This window comes from Pezoporus wallicus, unplaced genomic scaffold (assembly GCF_028554395.1).
Source record: "Pezoporus wallicus isolate ANWC-B61680 ecotype Strahan unplaced genomic scaffold, APGP_CSIRO_Pwel_v1 contig_8042, whole genome shotgun sequence".
Taxonomy (NCBI): Eukaryota; Metazoa; Chordata; class Aves; order Psittaciformes; family Psittacidae; genus Pezoporus; species Pezoporus wallicus.
Window position 1 is genome coordinate 3,747,151 of NW_026639380.1, and position 20,452 is coordinate 3,767,602.

A 20,452-nucleotide genomic window follows, 5' to 3' on the forward strand; every position below is an offset into this window, starting at 1 on the left:
TAAGTCCCAGGAGGACTTCAGCCTTGGAAGAAGGCACACTTTGACGGCCCTCTGCAGCAGTGCCTGGAGGAGCCGGATCCCCTCCCCACGGTCGGCAGGCATGTCTCTGAAGGAGGGACTGCTCCGGCACCCTGCTAGGGACGCCGTGCCCCGCCGGGGCTGGCTGCTCTCCCGCTGCACCCGAGCGGGGCCGGGTCCCGCACTCCGCCGCACGCCCAACCAACGGGCACCAGCGGCCGCCACCGCCCAACCGGCCCCGCGGCAGGCACCGCGAGCTGCCGGCAGAGGGCGCCCGCTGCCCGCCAACGCCGTGTGGCCGCGCGTCCCGCCCCGCCCCTCAGCGCCAGCGGCGCCGCTCGCCCGTCCCGGGCCCGGGGGGCTGTGGGGAGGCGATGCCGCGGTGCTGGGGGGGCTCGGCCAGCCCGTCCCCGTGTGCGGGTTGGGAGTTGCGGGTACGCTGAGCGAGCTGCTGCCCCTTGCCCGTAGGAAGGCTATCCATCCTCTGCTGGGGCATGCCGTCGCACGCAGGGTGATGATCACTGGCGGAGCAAATGCGGTTAGGCGGGCACAGCCAGCAGCTTGGTAATTAAAGGTCTGCTGGAAAACAAAGCAAATCTGCCAGTTCGCCACCGGGATCGCTGAGCCCAGAAAACGGAGCAGTTACACACCGCGGTGTAAGCGGTGCGTGGCTGCCTCCGGAGCATGCCTGCTCTGCACTGCTGAGCGCTTGCACGGCGTGCTCCTGCACTACCTTGCCATCCCCATCGCGTCTGCCTACAGAGCAAACCACGGGAGCTCTGCGTGCGGGCTCCCCTGAAGCCCATTCACGTACAGTAGGAGCCGGGGTGCGTCGCCTTTGTTTGCCTGTTGGGTCAGATTTTTGGAGGCACTTCTATAATAAGGCACTGCTGGTGCAGCCTGGCTACCTTGGGTGGCATCGCTTGTGTTGGCTTTAGGTGGAGGCTTTCTTAGCCAGGTAAGGAGTGTCTGTTCCACTCTAAGGGTGACAACCTGGTGAAGTTAAAACACAGCAGAGTATCTTACACATCTTTACCACCGGCAGGGTATCTGTGAAAACAGAGAAACACTAGGGGATTCCTTGCTCAGTGATGCAGTGGGCTGGTTTTGTTTCCTCGCGGCTGTTACAGCCCAGGTACATTAGGAATGCTGGAAGGATGCATTTATATGGAAGTAACAATAGGAGGTTGGAAAGGTGGAAGCAAGTCCCCTGTGTGTTCTGCCCTTGCAATTGCATCAACCCATCCATGTTATGACCCTATCAGGGGATCTGGCATTTAGCTCTTTATTGCATCCGTTTCTGAGAAAATGGGCAACTTGTTTTGAGGAGGAAGATTTATTAGAGATTTGAAATAAAAAAGGATATGTAACCAGATACACATGACCCGCAAAAAGAAATCATAATTAGGGAAAGATTAATAGGGACGCAAGTCTGTAGAATTTCATTGTTAAGAGATCAATTTATTATGCCCTTGACTGCAAGTTAAATTAATACATGTAAAATTGCAACATGGAAAAGATATGCCAGTGACTATCATAAATACAGCTTGCTTTTCTTTCCTAGTTATTTAGGGAGGTCTAGGAACGCTTGTGAGTGAAATCATGTTCATTAAAGCCCTGAATAGAGGCAACTAACCAATAACTGCGGTGGAAGCAACAAGGTTCCGCCACCCTTTGCAAGAAAAGGGGGGAAATCACAGACGTCAATCAAGAAATACTGCAAAATAAGATGGACCCTCCCGGCAGGCGCGGCACCGCGCAGACCTGCGGAGGGGCTCTGGCACTCTGCTCGCCGCCGGCCTTGCAGCTCCGCCGCTGACCGAGCAGCGCACGGGGCTCCTCCGCCCGGGTCTTCCCTTCCCTTTTCCCTCCCCTCCTTCCCTCCTTTACAAAACTGTCAGGCACAAATGGGCAGGAGGATATTGGCTGCAAGGGACGCGGAGGCTCCTCCCAGAGCCTGGATCCCGATATTTTTGGAGGATTTCTTTTAACTCAGTTACAAACCTTGGTGAAGGAAACAAGTTGCTGCTGTAGCGGAGGCAGACAAGCGCCTCTGCTAGGGAGAGAGCGGCTCCCGCTTTCACCTTCCCAGAGCTACCTTGGATGCTCCGCCTGGCTTACAGAGGAGACCTGTGCTGCCAGTGGGGGGAACGCTACTGCTCGGGATGCTGCTGCTTCTGCGAAAACAAGCGTTGTAAGGGAATGAGAGGAAAGACAATGAGGAAAAACCGACGGGGAGAAAATCTCAGCCCCGAGCATTTTCCAGAGAACTGACGGTGTTTTGGGGCCGAGCGATCCCGGCGGAGGGAGCTGCCTGCCCGCTCCGCAGGGGACTGCCCGGGACCGGCTATTCCCTTCGGATGCGGACTGGCAAACCTGTGGGAAATTCTCCCGCCGCGCTGCGAAGCCACCATGAATTCAGTGGCTGGAAATAAAGAGAGGATCGCGGTCACGGCACGGAGCAGAAAATACGGGGTAAGTTATGGGCGGAGGGGCGGCTCTAGCGGTGGCCGCCGTCGTGTCAGGGTTCCCGCGCCCCTAGCCCGGCGGTTACCGGTGACGCTGGCTATAGGCTCCCCCCGGCCCCGCTCAACTTCCGCGGTGCGGGGCGGCAGGGAAAGGGCGAGGCGCGGGGCCGCCGCGGGCGCGGAGCGTCCGGGCGAAACTTGTCGTCGCCGCCGGGCCTCCCTGCCTGACCCGCTGCTCCTTCTCCCGCTCCAGGTGACCGACCCCTGCTCCCCCACCAAGTCCGCCGTCCCCTTCTCCCCCGAGAGCTGGTACCGGAAGGCGTACGAAGAGTCCCGGTCTGGGAGTCGCCCGGCGCCGGAGGGAGCCGGCTCTGCCCTGGGCTCCTCCGGCACGCCGTCCCCCGGCTCCGGCACCTCCTCGCCGGGCTCCTTCACCGGCTCGCCGGGACCCGCCTCTCCCGGCATCGGCACCAGCTCCCCTGGCTCTCTGGGCGGCTCGCCGGGCTTCGGCACCGGCTCGCCGGGCTCCGGCAGCGGCGGCGGCTCCTCACCGGGCTCGGACCGCGGCGTCTGGTGCGAGCACTGCAACGCCCGCCTGGCGGAGCTGAAGAGGCAGGCACTGAAGCTCCTCATCCCCGGGCCCGTCAGCAGCAAGGTGAGCGAGGGGCCGGGGAGGAGCGGATCGCGGGGGATGGATCCCGGTGCCACCCGGGAGCGGATCCCCACAGCCGGTGAGGCTGCCGGCCAGCTAGGCTCCCCTCTACCGGGGCCACCGCTGAGGGTTGTCAGGTTTACTTGGGTTCTCGCCTTCTTGGTCCCTTTTCCTGCTCCTTCCTTCTGCTTCATATGGAGCAGAGGGCCCCCAACCTTTGGGGGGCTCGCTCTGTCCCGTCTCCCTCTTTCATTGCATTGACGGTGGTTTTATGTTGTTATTTCCTGCGTATTTCTTGTTCCCAGTAAGGGGCAAGCAAGGGTGGGAATGACACATGGGAATCATTAGCCTCTCCCCTTCTTGTTGTCTTTGATCCCTACAGGATGGATTTACAAAATGTCCTGAGATTTGCCATCCAACTTAGTGGTAAGGTATCTACAGTCAGATGCCTGCGACTTGTACTTCCATCGGGTGGGGCCAGGTGCAGGAGACACCCTCCTGTAGCCCCGGGTTCAGACAAGGCATTGAGATGCTGTGTGAGCCCAGTGGTCACCCAGGAAGGTTTTGGTATACCATGGCATTGAACCCAGCTCTCCAGGGTGTCATTAACACAGGGACAACTTGGTGATGTTTTTCTCTTAGAGAAGAGCTAAATTTTATTATTTATTTATTAAATAAGAGACTTGATACTTGAAGCTGATGGACCTCAAGTATTAGATTGAATAATCCCATGCCCAGAGAGCATGTAAGCATTTCTGAAGTCTGGTCTTAAGTTTTAAAGCTGACTGATCATGGATAGAGTTATAAGTCTGCTTCCTACCTCTGTTGAGGAATCTGGTACCTCCAAAGGCATACTTTGAGATTCCTTAGGTTTTTGTTTTCACTGTTTATTGTGCATATAAAGATTAAGGGTAACAGCCCTAAAAGAGTGACCAGCAGCCCTTGGCTGACCCTGTGCTATGAAAATAGTAAGCATTGGGCTCCTCCATAGCAACCCTGTGAGCACTGTATTGTGAATGGGCCTACAGCTCCCAGAACGTAATACAATGCAATTTTGTTTGCCCTGTTGGGTCCAGGTACTATCAAATGATAATATTTACTCTTCCACTTCAAAGAGTTTTCATTAGTGGTTACGATAAAGAGGTATCTTGGAAAAGAGCTGGCTGAAAAAGGGTCCCTGGTATTGCCGTTGTGTTGTATTCTCCACTGTTTATTTGTGCTGTTTGAGAGGGAGTTGGTGCTCTCTTAAACAAAAGACTTACAGGCTGGTCATTACCTTGTCTCAAGCGCAGGTTTAACTGACTTTTCATGGAAAGGGAAAGGTGGAAGCACCACTATTAATAGTCAGTTTAACCATACTAATACATGGTTGGTTCCATGGAAAATGGCCCTGTACCAAATTCCTCACAATTCTCAGGCTGTGTGATTTGGCAGTGATTACCAGCTGCAGGTATAGGTGGGAAATTACTGGTACAGATATGGGAGCCATTGGAATAACCGAGACTGGGTGTGGAGGGAGGATGAAACATAACCATCAAGGCTTTGTTTTAAATACAAATTGACAGATTTTGCAGTCATGTAAAGATTTGTGCAGGCCTGTGTTACTGTAATAGTGGTAGTTGCCCTTCCTAAGGTGCTACCCTTGTGCTACTATTGGAATTTGTTCTGTTCGCATAATTTAGGCAGTGGTGTTGTACAGGTCAATCCTTATCCGTGTCAGTAGTAAGCCTTACTTCTCTGCTTTTAGCCCTCTTACCTATGTTCCTTTTTTCTTCTTGCACCTCCTTTCCAAACCTTCCAGTTCTATAGGACAGCCACTTGCACGCATTGGATAGCAATGGTTTTGTATTTAGGCAGAAGGAAGGAGGGCAACAGTGACTTTCTGCCCTATTTGCTGCTCTTAATAGTACTTGCAGGCTCAATCCTGCTGAGGTACCCCAGCTTCCTGCATACAGTTTGCTTCTGTGGATAGGTGCTACCTGGCTGTGATTATTTGCAGGAGCATCCCTTTCTCTCATCCTTTCTGGCTTATTTACAATTGTTAAGAACTTCCTGGGCTTGTGATTTCTGGCTTCAGCATATACTGTCTGGAACAGAGAGGGTTCTGTCTAGGTGATATAGGATACAAATATGGCTAGTGCCATTGAATCCTTTGGACCAGGTATGTTGTGCCAGTTTTACAAGTTTGGTTTTGCAGGCACCCATGGGGTAGCGTTATCAGTGTCTGCTGAGGGGAAGCAGGATGTTAGTGTGAGCTTTGCCAGATCATCCAGGCCCTGTGAGCTGCCTTTTGCAGGTGTGACACAATAATGCAATGGGGTCACCCTCTGAGGAGAGATGTACAGGATTTCTTGCAAGAATGTGGAACACTGTCATGTGTTGGGAAAACTTACCTTGGTTTGGGTTGAGGCTGGAGTCTACCACGCTGTGTTAATGTAACTGGAGTTTTAAGGGTCCTGTGACTGAGCTCAGTGGAAGAAGGAGCGGATCACCTTTGTAGTTCTAGGTATTTCCTCAGAAATTGCCAAACATCTTACAGCTCAAAGCTGTGGTGCCCAGTAGGACACAGCTAATCGGTGATATATGCCTTTATTAGAACAATTAAATGGAGCATTTAAAGCACATTTGTCATCTTCTAGTCAGCCAGATACAGATAATTATATGATTTTTGTTGATGCTGTTGAAGCCTAGAAATTGCATTAGCATTATAGATATAGTCTGTGGCACCTGTTTCACATTTGCGCTGGTTTTAGAAATGCATATAACCTGGGGTATTGTGTGTTGCAGAACAAGCAGAATATGGGGGTATCTGTGTTTTGACATGTATCTAGTAGCAGATATTGGAGTCTGTGGTAACCTACCCAAATGTGAGCCTACCTTGACATTTCCTCCAGTGTGCAATCATGTAAAGGTTTGTGTATACCAGCAGTGTAGTAGTATACTTAATTGCTGCATAAACAGACCAGGCTTTATGTGTGATGCTATGTACTGAAGCTTTTCATTTGGTACAGAAAAAGCCGCACTTAACCTAGAGCGAACTGCTTCTGACTGGCCCATTGTTAGTGTTGAGCTTTCAGTTTTAAATACAAGCATTCTCTCCTGCATGTCAACAGGATGGAAACTTGGGACTTTTTTTTATATATGCCTCACCTTTGTGCCTCGGAAAAGATAGTTGTGTTGCTTTATTTTATCCATTTCAAATGCCAGGTCCCCTGCCAATTACAAAAAGAAAAAAATGCTAAAAGCTTGTTTCTTTTTCCGCTCTTGTGATAGACGTGACTTAATGATGTACAGCACTTGTGTGCATCCAAGAGGTTATGTCTTGTGAGAACTAAATCTTCCTGTAACCCCCATGTGAAGCACATTTACCAGAGATGACTAACACAGGTGATTGTTGTAGTTGCACGTTGCAGTTTGTAACAGATTATTTTAGAGCATTTGCTGACCCTTGTTTATGGGGTTTTTGTTACAGTGTCTAACAACTGTTATGTGCATGGTGATAAGGATTGTCTCAAATTACTAATATTGATTTAAAAAAAATAGCTTTTTCTTAGGCTATATTTTCAGTTCTAGCATAGAAGGTAATGGCATCACACTCCTTGTTTATCAGAATTTGTGTGAAATCTGGTTGCCTTGAGTTCAAACCTTTGCTATCCTCTGGCTTCAATAGAACACTAACCTTGCAGGCGTCTGACAAAAAAAGATCATTAAGGTTAATTGAAGAGTTGCTATATTTATGTGTATCAAATTATATTGTGTGTAAAGAATCAATTGAATGCTAATAAGAATCATCTCAAGCTGGCAATTACAGACTTGTTAGTATGGATTCCAAAAATCCTGCATATAGCCTTTAAACCATGAGGAAATTTAAATGTATAGACATGCTTGGGCATGTTGTTGTGTCAGTAAGTAAGGGTACAATTATAAATCCTAGAGATGGATAGCACTGATGTTGCTAAGTGGTTTATATTCTGGACTATCCACTAGGTAAAAAGTCTGTGCTGCTTAATATAAGAATTGGGTAAATTCTGGTTTAGAACAGTGTATCTGTGAAGAGGAAGAAAAGGGTACAGTTTTGTTTTCCTTTTTCATAAATGCTCCATCTCCTTTTTGCTTGCATATTGTTGAATTAGCTTTTCTATTTCAGAGGTGTTCAGTAGTCAAAGACTTGACTAATAATTATTAATAATGATGAAAACCCTGAAGCTGGTCTAGTGAAAAACAGGTTCCTGTTGGCTTGTAGCTACTTTAGACATTCCCAGTAGAGACAGGACAGTAATGAATCCTTCCTCAAAGCTTAGCAAGTGGCAGAATAACGGAATTTCATTTCCATCCAGGCCTTTAATTTGTGAACAAGCACAGCCAGTCTGTATGGTGACTTAATTCACTGTGCGAAAGCTCAGGCACCTAATCATTTCATCCCAACTCATTGTAATGCAGATAGGATTATTGCATTAGAAATGTGATTTTAAATGGCCTGAGGCAGTAACTTGTCAGCATTTGGAAGGATTAACTCCATTAAAGTTTAGACAACAACAACCATTCTTTTGTGTTTCATCACAGGTCACAATAGCAAACTTTTAGCCTAACTCTGTCTGTGAATCTTCTTACAATTGCATGTTTCCAGGAAACCACAAGCTGCTTCACTTGGCCAGGAATTAGAGCTGCTTACAGAGGTCTAGAGGAGAGGAACGGATATGCCTTCACCTCTGAATTAATGTAAAGCCTTTTCTAGGAGCAGCTGGAAGTCTTGCTGTCTTGCTGTTACAATCCACAGTGTCAACATGGGAAATGATATAAATATTACTTTCAAGCTTGCAAATGTCTTTGAGGTAAGGGTGAAGAGACTGTGTATTAAAGACTGCTTTTAAGAAGCTGTCAAAACTGTTAGCTCTGCAGCTTTCTCCATGGGATCAAAAAGGCTTACTGTTACTGAGTACCCTGGAAACCAGGAATAGGCCTGAGATTAAATTTAGTGAATTGAGACTATGGTGTTTTTCCTATCAGAAAAAAAAAATAAATAGTTTCAGCCCATAGAGAGAGCTGTTTGGGGGCATGGGGGGAGCAAGGAGGGGGAGGTAAGGAAGTACTGACATTTTATCTGAAGTAAATCTCTAGGGCGGAGCACAATTTATACCAAATTTTGTTCTTTCTACAGAAACTTTACATAGTCAATGTTTAGCCTGTAGCTGTGCTCTTTGTGCGGGGCTACTTAAGTGACAAAGTGCCTTCAAGGTGCTTTGTACATGCCATGAATACTGCACTGGTCTCCAAAATCGCCTTGTATCTTCAGATAGAATTATTATCTTCCTAGAAGTAAACATTGCAACATTTGTAGCAATCTCATATAACAAGGGTAGGATTTTGTTGTGTAATTTTGGAAGGGGAGGAGGAAGAAAGGTAGTCATAGAACCATATAATGGTTTGGATTGGAAGGGACCTTAAAGCTCATCCAGTTCTAACCCCCCTGCCATGGGCAGGGACACCTTCCACCAGACCAGGTTACTCAAAGCCCCATCCAACCTGGCTGAATCCATGCTGAATTCCCCAGACAGTATTAAAAAGTCATGTTACCAGTATGGGCCGTCAGCATGCAATGGGATTCATGCCTGAGTCAGCAGATTATTAGAGTGTTGTAGTGCTGTGTATGTACGGTTGAAAGACACTGCAGTTTTGCCACATCAGCAGCACACAGCCTTTGACATCATATAATTGGGGTGCTTCCAAGCGTTGAACTTGCAGCCTGCGACCTCAATAAACTTGACTGTCATGCTCTACATAATGATGTAGTAGGAACTGCAGCGTTTTGCGACATGTGGCATGCGTGTCAAAAGCACGAGAGATGTTTTAAGTTAAATTGCTAGCCTGGATCTTAGTAAAGTATCGTGCTGTAACTTCAGAGGCACGTATGTTAATAAAATGTGAGGAATACAAGCGTATGCCTTCCCCCCTGCCACTGCATAAATAATTCCTAGTCCACATTATCTGTTGCTGAAGCTGCAAAATTCAAGAACTGTCCCTGACTGCAGAAAAGCAGATTGCACATTTACTTTGAATTGACCAAGCTATGGTATGTAACAACACCCTGAAAAAACAAAGTAGTAACCCAAGATTGGAAAGATCTAGAAGTGTCTTCCATAGCCTTTCCCATTATTGGACCAAATTTAGGTTGCACTGTGACACTGATGGAAGTCGCAACAATTAAGGTATTGTTCTTCTAGAAAGCAGTGGTAAAGTAATAACTGGAGGTAGTCTGCTGCAGTCACAGGTTGAAATGCTGCTTTTCTTTGGAAGCTTCAGCTTCTGTGTTTGAAAGACATGGCAATGTTTCATTGAGCAGTTTCTGTTAACACAGAGTGGTCATTGGAGCAAGGCTGCTTTAGATGATCATGCTGTGGCTGCATCCTTATTTGTAGGTTTACGGAACTCAAATCTTGAGGGACTTGTGTTGCCCAGTTTGTTTTCAATTACCTTCTATGCAACCGCCCTACATTAACACAGGGTTTAAAAAATAACTATGAGCATAATGAAGCTGCTGTGTTTAGGTCTCTGTCTTTGAAACCTGAAATATACAGTCAGCTTCTTGGTACCGTTGTAATATTTTGTAGCATCTCCAATCAGAATATGCATTTGCTTATGCATCTTTTCCCTCCACTCCCTTCTTCAGTCAATATTATAGCATAGCTTAGTAATGTTTTGATGTGAGTGTTTTTGAGGTTTCTTCAAGAAAAAATGCAGACCAACACAAGACACTTCATGGGGCAGGGAAACACTGACTGGACTATTCTGAGCTTGGGATAGAGGCTGTTCAAAAGATCCTGCAAGAAATAATGAAAGTTTTCCTTCTTTCCTTCTGAAAGGAAAGTAACCTTGCTGGTTACTTATAAAAACAGCAAAGAATGGGGGAGGCAGAGAGGCCTGGATCTGAACCCTGTTAATTTATTGACCTACATGAAACTGGCCCTAGAGAGGGGATTCTGACTTCAGTGAAATCAGCAGGATTTCATTTAGGCTGCAGCCCTACCTATCATAACCCTCTAACAAGGGAATACATGCATGCATTTAAGGCAGCAGTCAGACATGCTGCTCAAGCTGAGCAGGGCTAAGATATCCTGGCCCCTTAGGGGCTTCACAACTGCCTTTCTTTCTGCTGTACATCTGATGTCCTAAGATAGCTTCCCTGCAGTTCTCTGGTGTGAATACATGGTGATTGCTCCCTGCCTTATTTTTTATCAAAATGATAGATAGTTCAAACGCTGTCAATAACACTGCTTTCTAAACTCGGATCCTTTTGATCAGGGAGTGATCAAAATAGATGTGCTATTACAACAGCAGATGTGAGAAGCCATCTCTGAGAAAGGTACTGATGAGAGCCGCACAATGTATCCCACCTTAACCTTGGCTGTAACTAGTACGGAATGTAGGGATTACTCTTTAATTACTTTATGAAAGAGAAAGTAAAGGAAAATATGATGCCAGCTGCATAAAATAATCAGTTTTAAGAAACTGATACGGACTCATAGAATCACAGAATAGTTAGGGTTGGAAAGGACCTTTAGATCATCCAGTTCCAACCCCCCTGCCATGGGCAGGGACACCTCACACTAAACCATGTCACCCAAGGCTCTGTCCAGCCTGGCCTTGAGCGCTGCCAGGGATGGAGCATTCACAATTTCCCTGGGCAACCCATTCCATATGTTTAATTCCATATGTTTAATTTTGGCTTGAATTTATATTTAGGTTATCAGAATTCAATTTACTTTATTTGAAATAATACATTGTTTTAAGGCTGTTAAAAGCTTCTTTCCGTTCTTGCACTGGTTTACTTAAATTTTACCTTCATCTTCCACTGTGTTTACTTTTAATTGTCACTAAGACCTGCTAGTCTGCTCAATCTGTATTATTAAATCATATGGTCTATGGTTGATCTTACATTTCTTATGCCTTACAAAATATTCTATGTTTTCCCTGAGGAAAAATAATCAGTCTGATGAAGCCCTCGACTGGTTTTCCTCTAAACCTGTATTCAGTAGTAGTCTTTGTGTTAAAAATAATAATAATAAAAAAGGATTGCCAAGGAAGTTCTGTTCCAGAGAAATGAGGGAAACTGATGGCATATTAATCTGGACTTGATTTTCAATTCATGATGAGGAAAAGACTTCCCTCTCCTCAGAAGGAAAACTGGACCCTTCTGGATTCATATAAGTAAATCCTGGGTTGGTAAAAGATTTTTTTTTTTATATCGCATATTTAAAATTATTGTGCCTTCCTATTAAACAAAGTGGGTCTGAATCATAGAATCAACTAAGTTGGAAACGAACTTTAAGATCATCAAGTCCAACCATTACCCCAAGACTGCTAAAAACACCACTAAGACATGTTCCTAAGGGCATTGTCTGTATGTTTTTTTTAACGTTTCCAGGGATGGTGATTCCACCACCGCCCTGGGAAGCCTGTTCCAATGCTTGACTACCTTTTTGGTGAAGAAAATTTTACGAATATCCAATCTATTGGATAATGGTATCGTTGCAGGTAGAAGGAGGCGATCCTGCCCCTCTACTCTGCTCTCATGAGACCTCACTTGGAGTATTGTGTACAGTTCTGGTGTCCTCAACATAAAAAGGACATGGAACTGTTGGAACAAATCCAGAGGAGGGCCACGAGGATGATCAGGGGACTGGAGCACCTCCCATATGAAGATAGGTTGAGAAAGCTGGGGCTGTGCAGCCTGGAGAAGAGAAGGCTGTGTGGAGACCTCATAGCAGCCTTCCAGTATCTGAAGGGGGCCTATAGGGATGCTGGAGAGCGACTCTTCATTAGGGACTGTAGTGATAGGACAAGGGGTAACAGGTTAAAATTTAAACAGGGGAAGTTTAGATTGGATATAAGGAGGAAATTCTTTCCTGTTAGGGTGGTGAGGCACTGGAATGGGTTGCCCAGGGAGGTTGTGAATGCTCCATCCCTGGCGGCGTTCAAGGCCAGGTTTGACGAGTCCTTGGGTGAGATGGTTTAGTGTGAGGTGTCCCTGCCCATGGCAGGGGGGTTGGAACTAGATGATCTTAAGGTCCTTTCCAACCCTAACTATTCTATGTTTCTATGAATCTAAACCTGGTGCAGCTTGAGGCTGTTTCTTCTTGTCGCTTCTTACTTGGGAAGAGAGACCAGTCACCTCCTCACTTCATCCTCATTTCAGGTAGGTGTAGAGAGCGATAAGGTTCCCCCTGAGCCTTCTGTTAGGACTGAGCAAGCCCTACTTCAGCCATTTGTCAAAGACTTGTGCTCCAGACTCTTCGCCAACTTCATTGCCCTTCTCTGGACCCGCTCAAGCAACTCATAATCTCTCTGTCCTGGGTCCAGCAGTAGTAGTTATTTTTCTCCTTCTTAGTAGCTGGTGCAGTGCTGTGTTTTTGACTTTCGGTGGGTTAGTGGTTATATTCTCTTCCCTTGCTATTTCCCTTATTATTATTTTTATTGGTGGTAGCAGTAGTGATTTGTGTTATACCTTAGTTACTGGGCTGCTCTTATCTCAACCCGTGGGAGTTACATTCTTTTGATTCTCCTCTCCATCCCTCTGGGAGTGGAGGGGGGGACGAGGGGGAGTTAGTGAGAGAGAGAGAGTCTGCATGATTCTGAATTACCGGCTGGGCTTAAACCACGACAGTTCCTTTTGGTGCTCAGTGTGGGGCTCAAAGGGTTGAGATAATGACAGATCTGACTGGAGTGTGTCTAATTGTATTTGTGGTAAGCATTTATTGTTTCGGATTAGTAGTCACTCGTCACAATGCTGATTTATTGGCTCTCAAAGTTGTTGCTCTTGATCTCACAGTTTCAGCATGTCGTACCTTACTTACAGCTGGTATTTGCTGTTTCAGTGTTTATTGGCTGGGCGCCTTGGGCTAAGCTTCTTGTTTCACTGTACTTTATGGTAATGACTTTTAATAAAATAGACTCATTGATCATGAAACTGATCTGGCTTGTGTTCCCAGTGTGGTCACCACCTCTATACTTTGGGAGGTATAAAATAGAAGTGTATAGCAATTACACATCTTTTATCCCCCTCCTCGGGTGGTCAGCCTAGAAGGGAGGTATTCCCACACACCCCTGCAACAAGTACAGCAGCTACTCAAACTCCAACCACAGCAGACAGTGTGGCTACTCCAGCTTTGGAGTAGCACAGCAGCTACACCAGCCCCAGTGACAAGTACAGCAGCATCATTTGAGAGTTCTGAAGGTTTTGAATGGCCTTTGGGTACCCTTGAGACCTGCCTGCTGATTGTGATGGGGATCAACATGTTGGCACACATACAGAGCGTGTTTTATCCACGACTATTTCGTCTGATCTCAGAAGTTAAGCAGAGTTGGATTTGGGTGTTGTCTAGGGTTAGATGACCATATAGGAGGACCAAGAAATTTTCCCCGAGGCTGGACAGCCATGAGTGGCAGGGTGTGTGGGACAGTATGGGCAAGTATCTAGTCCACTGGGCCCCTCCAGTGCTTTGGAAGCATCAGAGATGGAAGGCAGCTGTATGGAGTCCCCAGCGACAAGTTGCAGAAACTGCTGAAGGGGACAGTGAATTATTTTGAGCCTGGTGGGCCCATGGCACCTCAGGCCATCAGGGCAGAGATGCAACATATGGATGGACTCATGATCGAGGGGTGGACTTAGCAGTAGATACTATTGCCCAGGTTATTCAGGAGTGTGAAGCGTGCTGCAATTAAGCAAGCCGAGTGGTTAAAGCCTCTTTGGTATGGAGGACAATGGCTAAAGTACAAATATGGGGAGGCCTGGCACATTGACTACATCACACTCTCTCTCCTGCTCTGAAAGACTGTTACAAAAGATGGAGCCTGACATCATGGACCGGATGGACTCAGCAGCTTTATAGGGATTGGGCCATGCACTAAGGAATGATCTCTCTCACTCTCTGTGGATGTACATATATGAGATAAGAGTGATGGTATATTGAAAATATGGGATCTGAGCATGACGTGAATGGTATGGAATAAGGGGTGGATACTGTCCTGCATTCAGCAGTAGCAGTCATTTTTCTCCTTCTTAGTAGCTGGTGCAGTGCTGTGGTTTTGACTTTCAGCCTGGGAACAGCACTGATAACACCGATGTTTTCAGTTGCTGCTCAGTAATGTTTACTCTGACCAAGGACTTTCTGAGTCTCATGCTCTGCCAGGGAGGAGGGGAAGCCGGGAGGAAGCAGAGACAGGACACCTGACCCAAACTAACCAAAGAGGTATTCCATACCACAGCACGCCATGTCCAGTATATAAACTGGGGGCAGTTACCCAGAAGGTCTAGATCACTGCTCGGGTCGGGCTGGGTATCGGTCGGTGGGTGGTGAGCGGTTGTATTCTCTTCCCTTGCTGTTTTCCTTCTCATTATTATTATTGGTGGTAGCAGCAGTGGTTTGTGTTATACCTTAGTTACTGGGCTGTTCTTATCTCAACCCATGGGAGTTACATTCTTTTGATTCTCCTACCCATCCCTCCGGGAGTGTGTGTGGGGGGGAGGAAGGTAGTCGGGGGTGTGTGTGAGAGAGTGTCTGCATGGTTCTGAATTACTGGCTGGGCTTAAACCATGACACTCCCTTATAGAGAGGGCCCAGAACTGAACACAGGTGCAGCCTCACCAGTGCTGAGTATAAGGGGGTGAAAACTTCCTTAGTCCTGCTGGCCACGCTATTTCTCACACAGGCCAGGATGCTGTTGGCCTTCTTGGGCACACTGCAGGGTCATGTACAGCTGGCTGTCAGTCAGCATCCCTGGCTCCTTTTCTGTCAAGCAGCTTTCCAGTCACTGTTCCCTATGGGTTTCATGGGGTTGTTGTGGCCCAAGTGCAGGACCCAGCACTTTGCCTTGTTGAATATCATGCCATTGGCCACAGCCCATCAATCTAGCCTGATCCCTCTGCAGAGCCTTCCTATCATTCAGCTGATCAACACTCCCAGCCAACTTGGTATCATCTGCAAATTTACTGAGGGTGCACTCAATCCTCTCATCCCCATTGTCAATGAAGATGTTAAACAACACTGTCTCTAACACCATTAGTGACCATTTACCATCACTCTTTGGGCTCTGCCATCCAGTCAGTTTTTAACCCAGTAAAGGATACGCCTATCCAGGCCATGAGCAACCAGGTTTTTTTTCAGGAGTATGCTATGGGAGACAGTGTTGAATGATTCACTAAGGTCCAAATAGACAACATCTACAGCCTTTTCCTCATCAACCACGCAGGTCACTTTGCCTTGCAAGTAGGAGAACTAAAGTTACAGGCCCTAAGGTGTCTGCTTTGTTAGTGGCAGGACAATGTTGTTGTTCAATGGTTTTGGGAATTCAGTAAGAAGAGTGTCAAAAGCCTGTCAAAAGTTATTTTATTCTAGTAAAAAAAACACTCACATTGGCTTGTAGTATGGCTCTGGGAAACATCTAAAATTTCTTGCTGGTGATATGTGTCAGAGGAACTGTGTGTGCTGAAGATAAGGTATCTGTATCCAGTGCCATATGACTGATGTAAAGCATCCATCCAGTTCTAATGTCTGTAGGAATCTTAAATTTGGAATACAGTCTAAGTGGTGTAGCTTCCAAAAGATTTTCAAGTGGAAGTTGCTTTATATGTGTATGTTTCTTACAAATGTGTTTCAATCTGCAGATTTTCTGTTGATCTGAACAAACCTCTACTCTAACATGTATTTCACCATGCACCTAAATCACAAATACTTTGACATGATCGTTTATTTGCACCTGAGTATTTACAACAGCTTCTCTATGCAATGGGCTTGCACAGGAACAAAATTCTACTCACAAGAGTGTTTGGGGAAAAGCAAATGAAAGGAGACTTTGACTTCCACCACAGTAAATGTTTTCTTTTTCTGAAGGAAAGGTGAAAATTCAGTAGTTTGGGGGTTTCAACTTTGGAACTGTCTGAGCAGTCTACCTCAGCAGTAGAATTAATTTTCCCCGAGTTGTGTGTGTTTTGTTCCCACTTTCTTTCTCACCCTCATAATTAACTGAAGATAAATGAGGATTCAGGACCATAACTCCTCAATTTCTGTGGACTGCTGTGTTTCTGTTGGGAATTACACATTTCTTTTATCATGGGCATGCTTGAAGATATGAAAGAAATGCCTACAGTGCTGAAGAACATTGTTGCTCTGGAGTCCTGTGCAGACTTAGCCTTTGCATGGTCTTGTCCTGGCTCCTGTAAGAGTCAGTTAGGCAAAATCCTGTCTTACCAATGGCAAACTTGGACTTGATTATGCTGAAGCTGTTCAGGAGAGTGAGCTTCTGCCTTCTAACCAATAACCTGAATGATTGTATGCTACTGTTTCAATGGGACAGTTTTATTTTTCTCTACCTCTTAGCTAAATGAACCTCTGACCTGCTAAGTGCCAAATGCTGAAAGAATTGCTCGTTTACTCCATCCGCCTGATGGACTCCAGCAGAAAGCTTAGTGAGCAATAGGGCAGTGTGGTTGTAAGCAGGCACCGAACAGCAAGAATGTAAGTCATTACTCTTATTTTGTCTATTAGTTTCACTGCTTGTTTAATAGTGCTGGACAAAGAAAAACATTAATATCCTATTCAGCAGCCAAATGCACCAAATTGGGAGTTATGACTTGTGTGTTTTCCTCTTTTCTAATGGTATCATTAAAATTTAACAAGTCCTCTAAATCATGTTATTATTCCCAGTGTTAATATTGCTGAAATTGCTGGCAGTGTTCCCATAGGAAGAGTTAACAGTGGCTGAGGTTGTGTGGCTGGCATTTGTTGCTCAGGGGGAGGTGCTGGGACTGGAGAAGCCCTGGTACCAGGAATGCACAATGAAGTCTTTGGTAGCAAGGGGGCATTTGCGGTTTGCACTCTTTTCTGTTCTTTCCTATTCATCTCTCCTTTTTCCTTTCTTAGCTCTCCCCACTCCTTTTTTCTACCCACTAGTCCTAAAGGTGTCATTTCAGCTCATACCTGTTAGATTTCTAATAGAAATTCCTGACAATAAGCCTGTATACATGTGTACCTAGCAGGAAGGCATACAAGTGTGCTAGTCAGTGTGAGTGTCAGATTTAAGAGATTGTTAGAGCATAGATGGCTTTTACTGGAGGTCGAGAAGGCTAACAAAGTGGGAGATGCAATTAAAATGGTATTTGTTAGAAAGGAATAGCTAGCTGTCTGGACAGAGTGAATGTGGGGAAATGATGGGTAGCTGGAAGGCCATTAGTGATGGATTTGTAAGCAGTTCTGCAGCAAGGGTGGTAAGCCTAAATCCGGAGCTGCTGTTTTAGCATGTCTAATAAGACTTCCGTTTCTTCCTGTGTGTCAAACCCATTTCTGAATAACGGCTTTGACAAAAATTCTGTGGATTTCAGTTTAGATTTAGAGGTGGGAGAAACACGTTGTAGTGGGTGGCGTAGGTAAATGCAGAAACTGGCTTAAGGGAGCTTTTGGGTACGCTCTCTCCCCACCACAAAAACAAGTCTCTGCAAGACTCTTACAGCAGATTGGTAAATGTGTTTTGGTGTCCAAAAAGACATAAGCTGTGAGAAAAGGAAAGGCCCACTGCAGGAAGTATAGGGTTTTGAGGGAAAGAAGACAGGCTACAGAGATGCTGAATGAAGGGCGCTTTGATTGGTCCAGGCAGCAAAGGAACAATGCTTCCATGGGAAAGATGGCTCACTGGGGAAGCAAGGAGAAACGGGTGTTAAACCTGAGTTCTTTAAAGGCTGACCTCGCTGCCCATTTCTTTAAAGCTTTAAAAAAATGATTTGGATGAAGGTTGCGTTTTGGGTATGTTGTTGCTCTTTTCAAGAAGGTATCGTTATAATTTTTCATCTCTCAGTCTCTCTCTCTCAAAACAGAAACCAGCAAGGAGCCAGAAGAGTAAAAGGCAATTAAACCAAAGTTTACTTTGCTTTGATGCACTTCAATGTTTTTCATTCTGAAGTTAGATTTTCCAAAGACTAAGGTACTGGTGCATCCTGTGATCTAAGGATGTAACTAGATTTTCTTTCTTACATCTCATTCATTTGTTTCTGTTTTGTTTACGAGTCACAAAGACCTATATGTTCTATTCTGTCAGTTTGAGACTTGGTATAAAACAGGGACTCAACCCATTGCACTGAGTTTCGTGCAGTGTAGCAAGTAAATGACCTATGTTTAGGTGCATTAGCAGTAGTTATGAATTCAGCCTGGTATCTCCTTTCCCTGTGCATGTCAGAAGGAAAAAAAAAAGTTGGTTTCCAGATTCATTTGAATTCTTATAGTATTGAGTTTAGTAATCCTGAGGTATTATTATACTGGACACTGAGGGCACACTACTATGTAGTAGTACTTGTTCCAAATATTTTAAAAGTAGAGTAGAAAAGACAAGGTGAGAGGTGAGCTAAAGGTGGCAAGAAGGCTGAATGCACTGGCACTGATGGTTCTAAATACAGCGCTTTACAGACTGAAGTACTTTAAACTGCCAGCCTCCTTTGTCAGACCTAGTTACTTAGTTCTTTCTAGCTTGGTCTGCCGCTGTCTTGCCTGTTCAGTATTCCACTTAAGTCTAACAAGAGATGAAACTTCCAAGATGCCTGCATCCTCTAGGAGTCAGCTCTAGTGATGTGAATACTTGTGTTTGCTGTTTATAAGCAATGAGCTAAACAGGGGTATAAAGAGGAGGGCAAGAAAGGGAAGGAAAGCTGTTGTGACTTCTTTTAATTTGCTGTTCTTTTTATCAGCAAAGGAAATAAATTGTTACTTTCTTACTCCAAAAGCATGCACTTTGGATAATAGAAATTCTTTCAATAAGCACACACTGCTAAGGCCCAGATAAGGAATATTTCTGTGCCTGAAATATCAAGGACCGAAGTGTGCTATGTGGGAAGCTGGTGTGGAATCATGCTGTTGAGGAAACTGTGTGTAGTAATGCGCATGGGTGACACTGATAAATGGCTCCTCTAAGCAAGCGTCTGCTGCAAATTGTCAGACTGAGACTTCCCAGGATACCCTAGACCTCTGCATGAAAGAAATCTCTGTTGTGCCATTATTTACCCACCTCCATATGAAATGAGAGGATAGGATTCATTGCTTCAGTGCAGCTTTTATATGTTTCCTCTCTTTATGTATACATACGTACATGTATGTATATGTTCCTTTTTTCTGTGCTGCTTTCTGCAGCAATGGCTGCAGACCTCCTAGTGTCCTCTTGCTAATTTAGCCATACAGCTTTGTGAAATGGGACAAAATGGCTTTCAGGGTAAAGGACAGGTCTTTTACTTCTGGAAACTCAAAATGAAATGTGGTCTCTCTGTTCTTTGGCCAGGCACATGTATAATCAAGGTAAGCAAATAAGCATGGTTTGTTTTTTGTTGTTTTAGTGAGGTTGTAGTGGCTGGGAAAGAAAAGGGAAAGGTCTTGGATTCTTTCTTTCCCTTTTTGAAGGATCATGATTACTGTCTTCAAAAGGCAGTGAGACAATGTGCAAATCTATTTTGCTCTGAAGTAGAGCCTCTCATCTTTTTCTTGTTACCACTGGACATCACTGATACATGAAAAGAATTGGACTTGCTCTTTGCCTTTCTTCAGTATGTATTTCTGTGACTTTGAGGTGATTTTCTAGAATAACTTGTCATTGAAACTGAAACTCTGGTAATTTAAACTTTAACGGAAGGGTCTCTTGACAACAGGGTAGAATTTCTGGCCAAAGAGAGCAATTTTTTCGTAGTTAATTTACACAAAAATCAAGCTGAGTTCCCTACTTTTCTTAATTCCAGCCAATACGTCAAACCTCAGGGCTCTGAGAAGTGAATTTCTGTGGGTTTAGCTGCAAGGATATAAAATGGTAGCATCCGACAGAGCAGCAGAAAGGTAACACTGTGTGCTGGGGCAGAAAGGCTTATCATGTACACATAACAGCGACCAGATTACATTTAACAGGCACCTTAGCCAAAGTTTGCTTTCCGTGGAAATGTAAATAAAGTTTGAGAAGTTTGGGTGCAGCTGAGGTGACAATATATATATGTCCTGTCCCACCACCCTGCTGTGGCGTTGATGGCTGGCTGCAGCTGTCTGCCCTACCCTGCTGCTACCGCTCTCTTAAATTGTTGCTTGACTATGGGAGCCCTCAGCTTCTTGCTGTTTTAGCCTTTGCCCTCAGGCTGTTTCTGTCTGTCTGGTTGGATTTTTGTAGAAAGCTTTCTTATTTGCTCGTGAAGTGGAATGGGACTTTCCTGACAGAAGTTTCCATAGGAAAAGACCTCTTTTAATCACTCAGTGGGAGAGGACAGATGCTCTCAGAAGTAGAGTCAAGTGGTTTGTGACACTAA

At 45.4% G+C, this 20,452-nt stretch overlaps 1 protein-coding gene across 1 annotated transcript in view; it reads left to right on the top strand.

The window, feature by feature from the left end:
- The first annotated feature begins 2,193 nt into the window (after window positions 1–2,193).
- KIF26B (kinesin family member 26B) overlaps window positions 2,194–20,452 on the top strand; it is a 289,300-nt gene continuing 271,041 nt past the window's right edge. Inside the window, exons 1-2 of the mRNA XM_057414446.1 lie at window positions 2,194–2,493; window positions 2,740–3,141. Coding sequence (XP_057270429.1) covers window positions 2,431–2,493; window positions 2,740–3,141 — 465 coding nt within the window. The 5' untranslated portion in view covers window positions 2,194–2,430. The remainder of the gene's footprint in view (window positions 2,494–2,739; window positions 3,142–20,452) is intronic.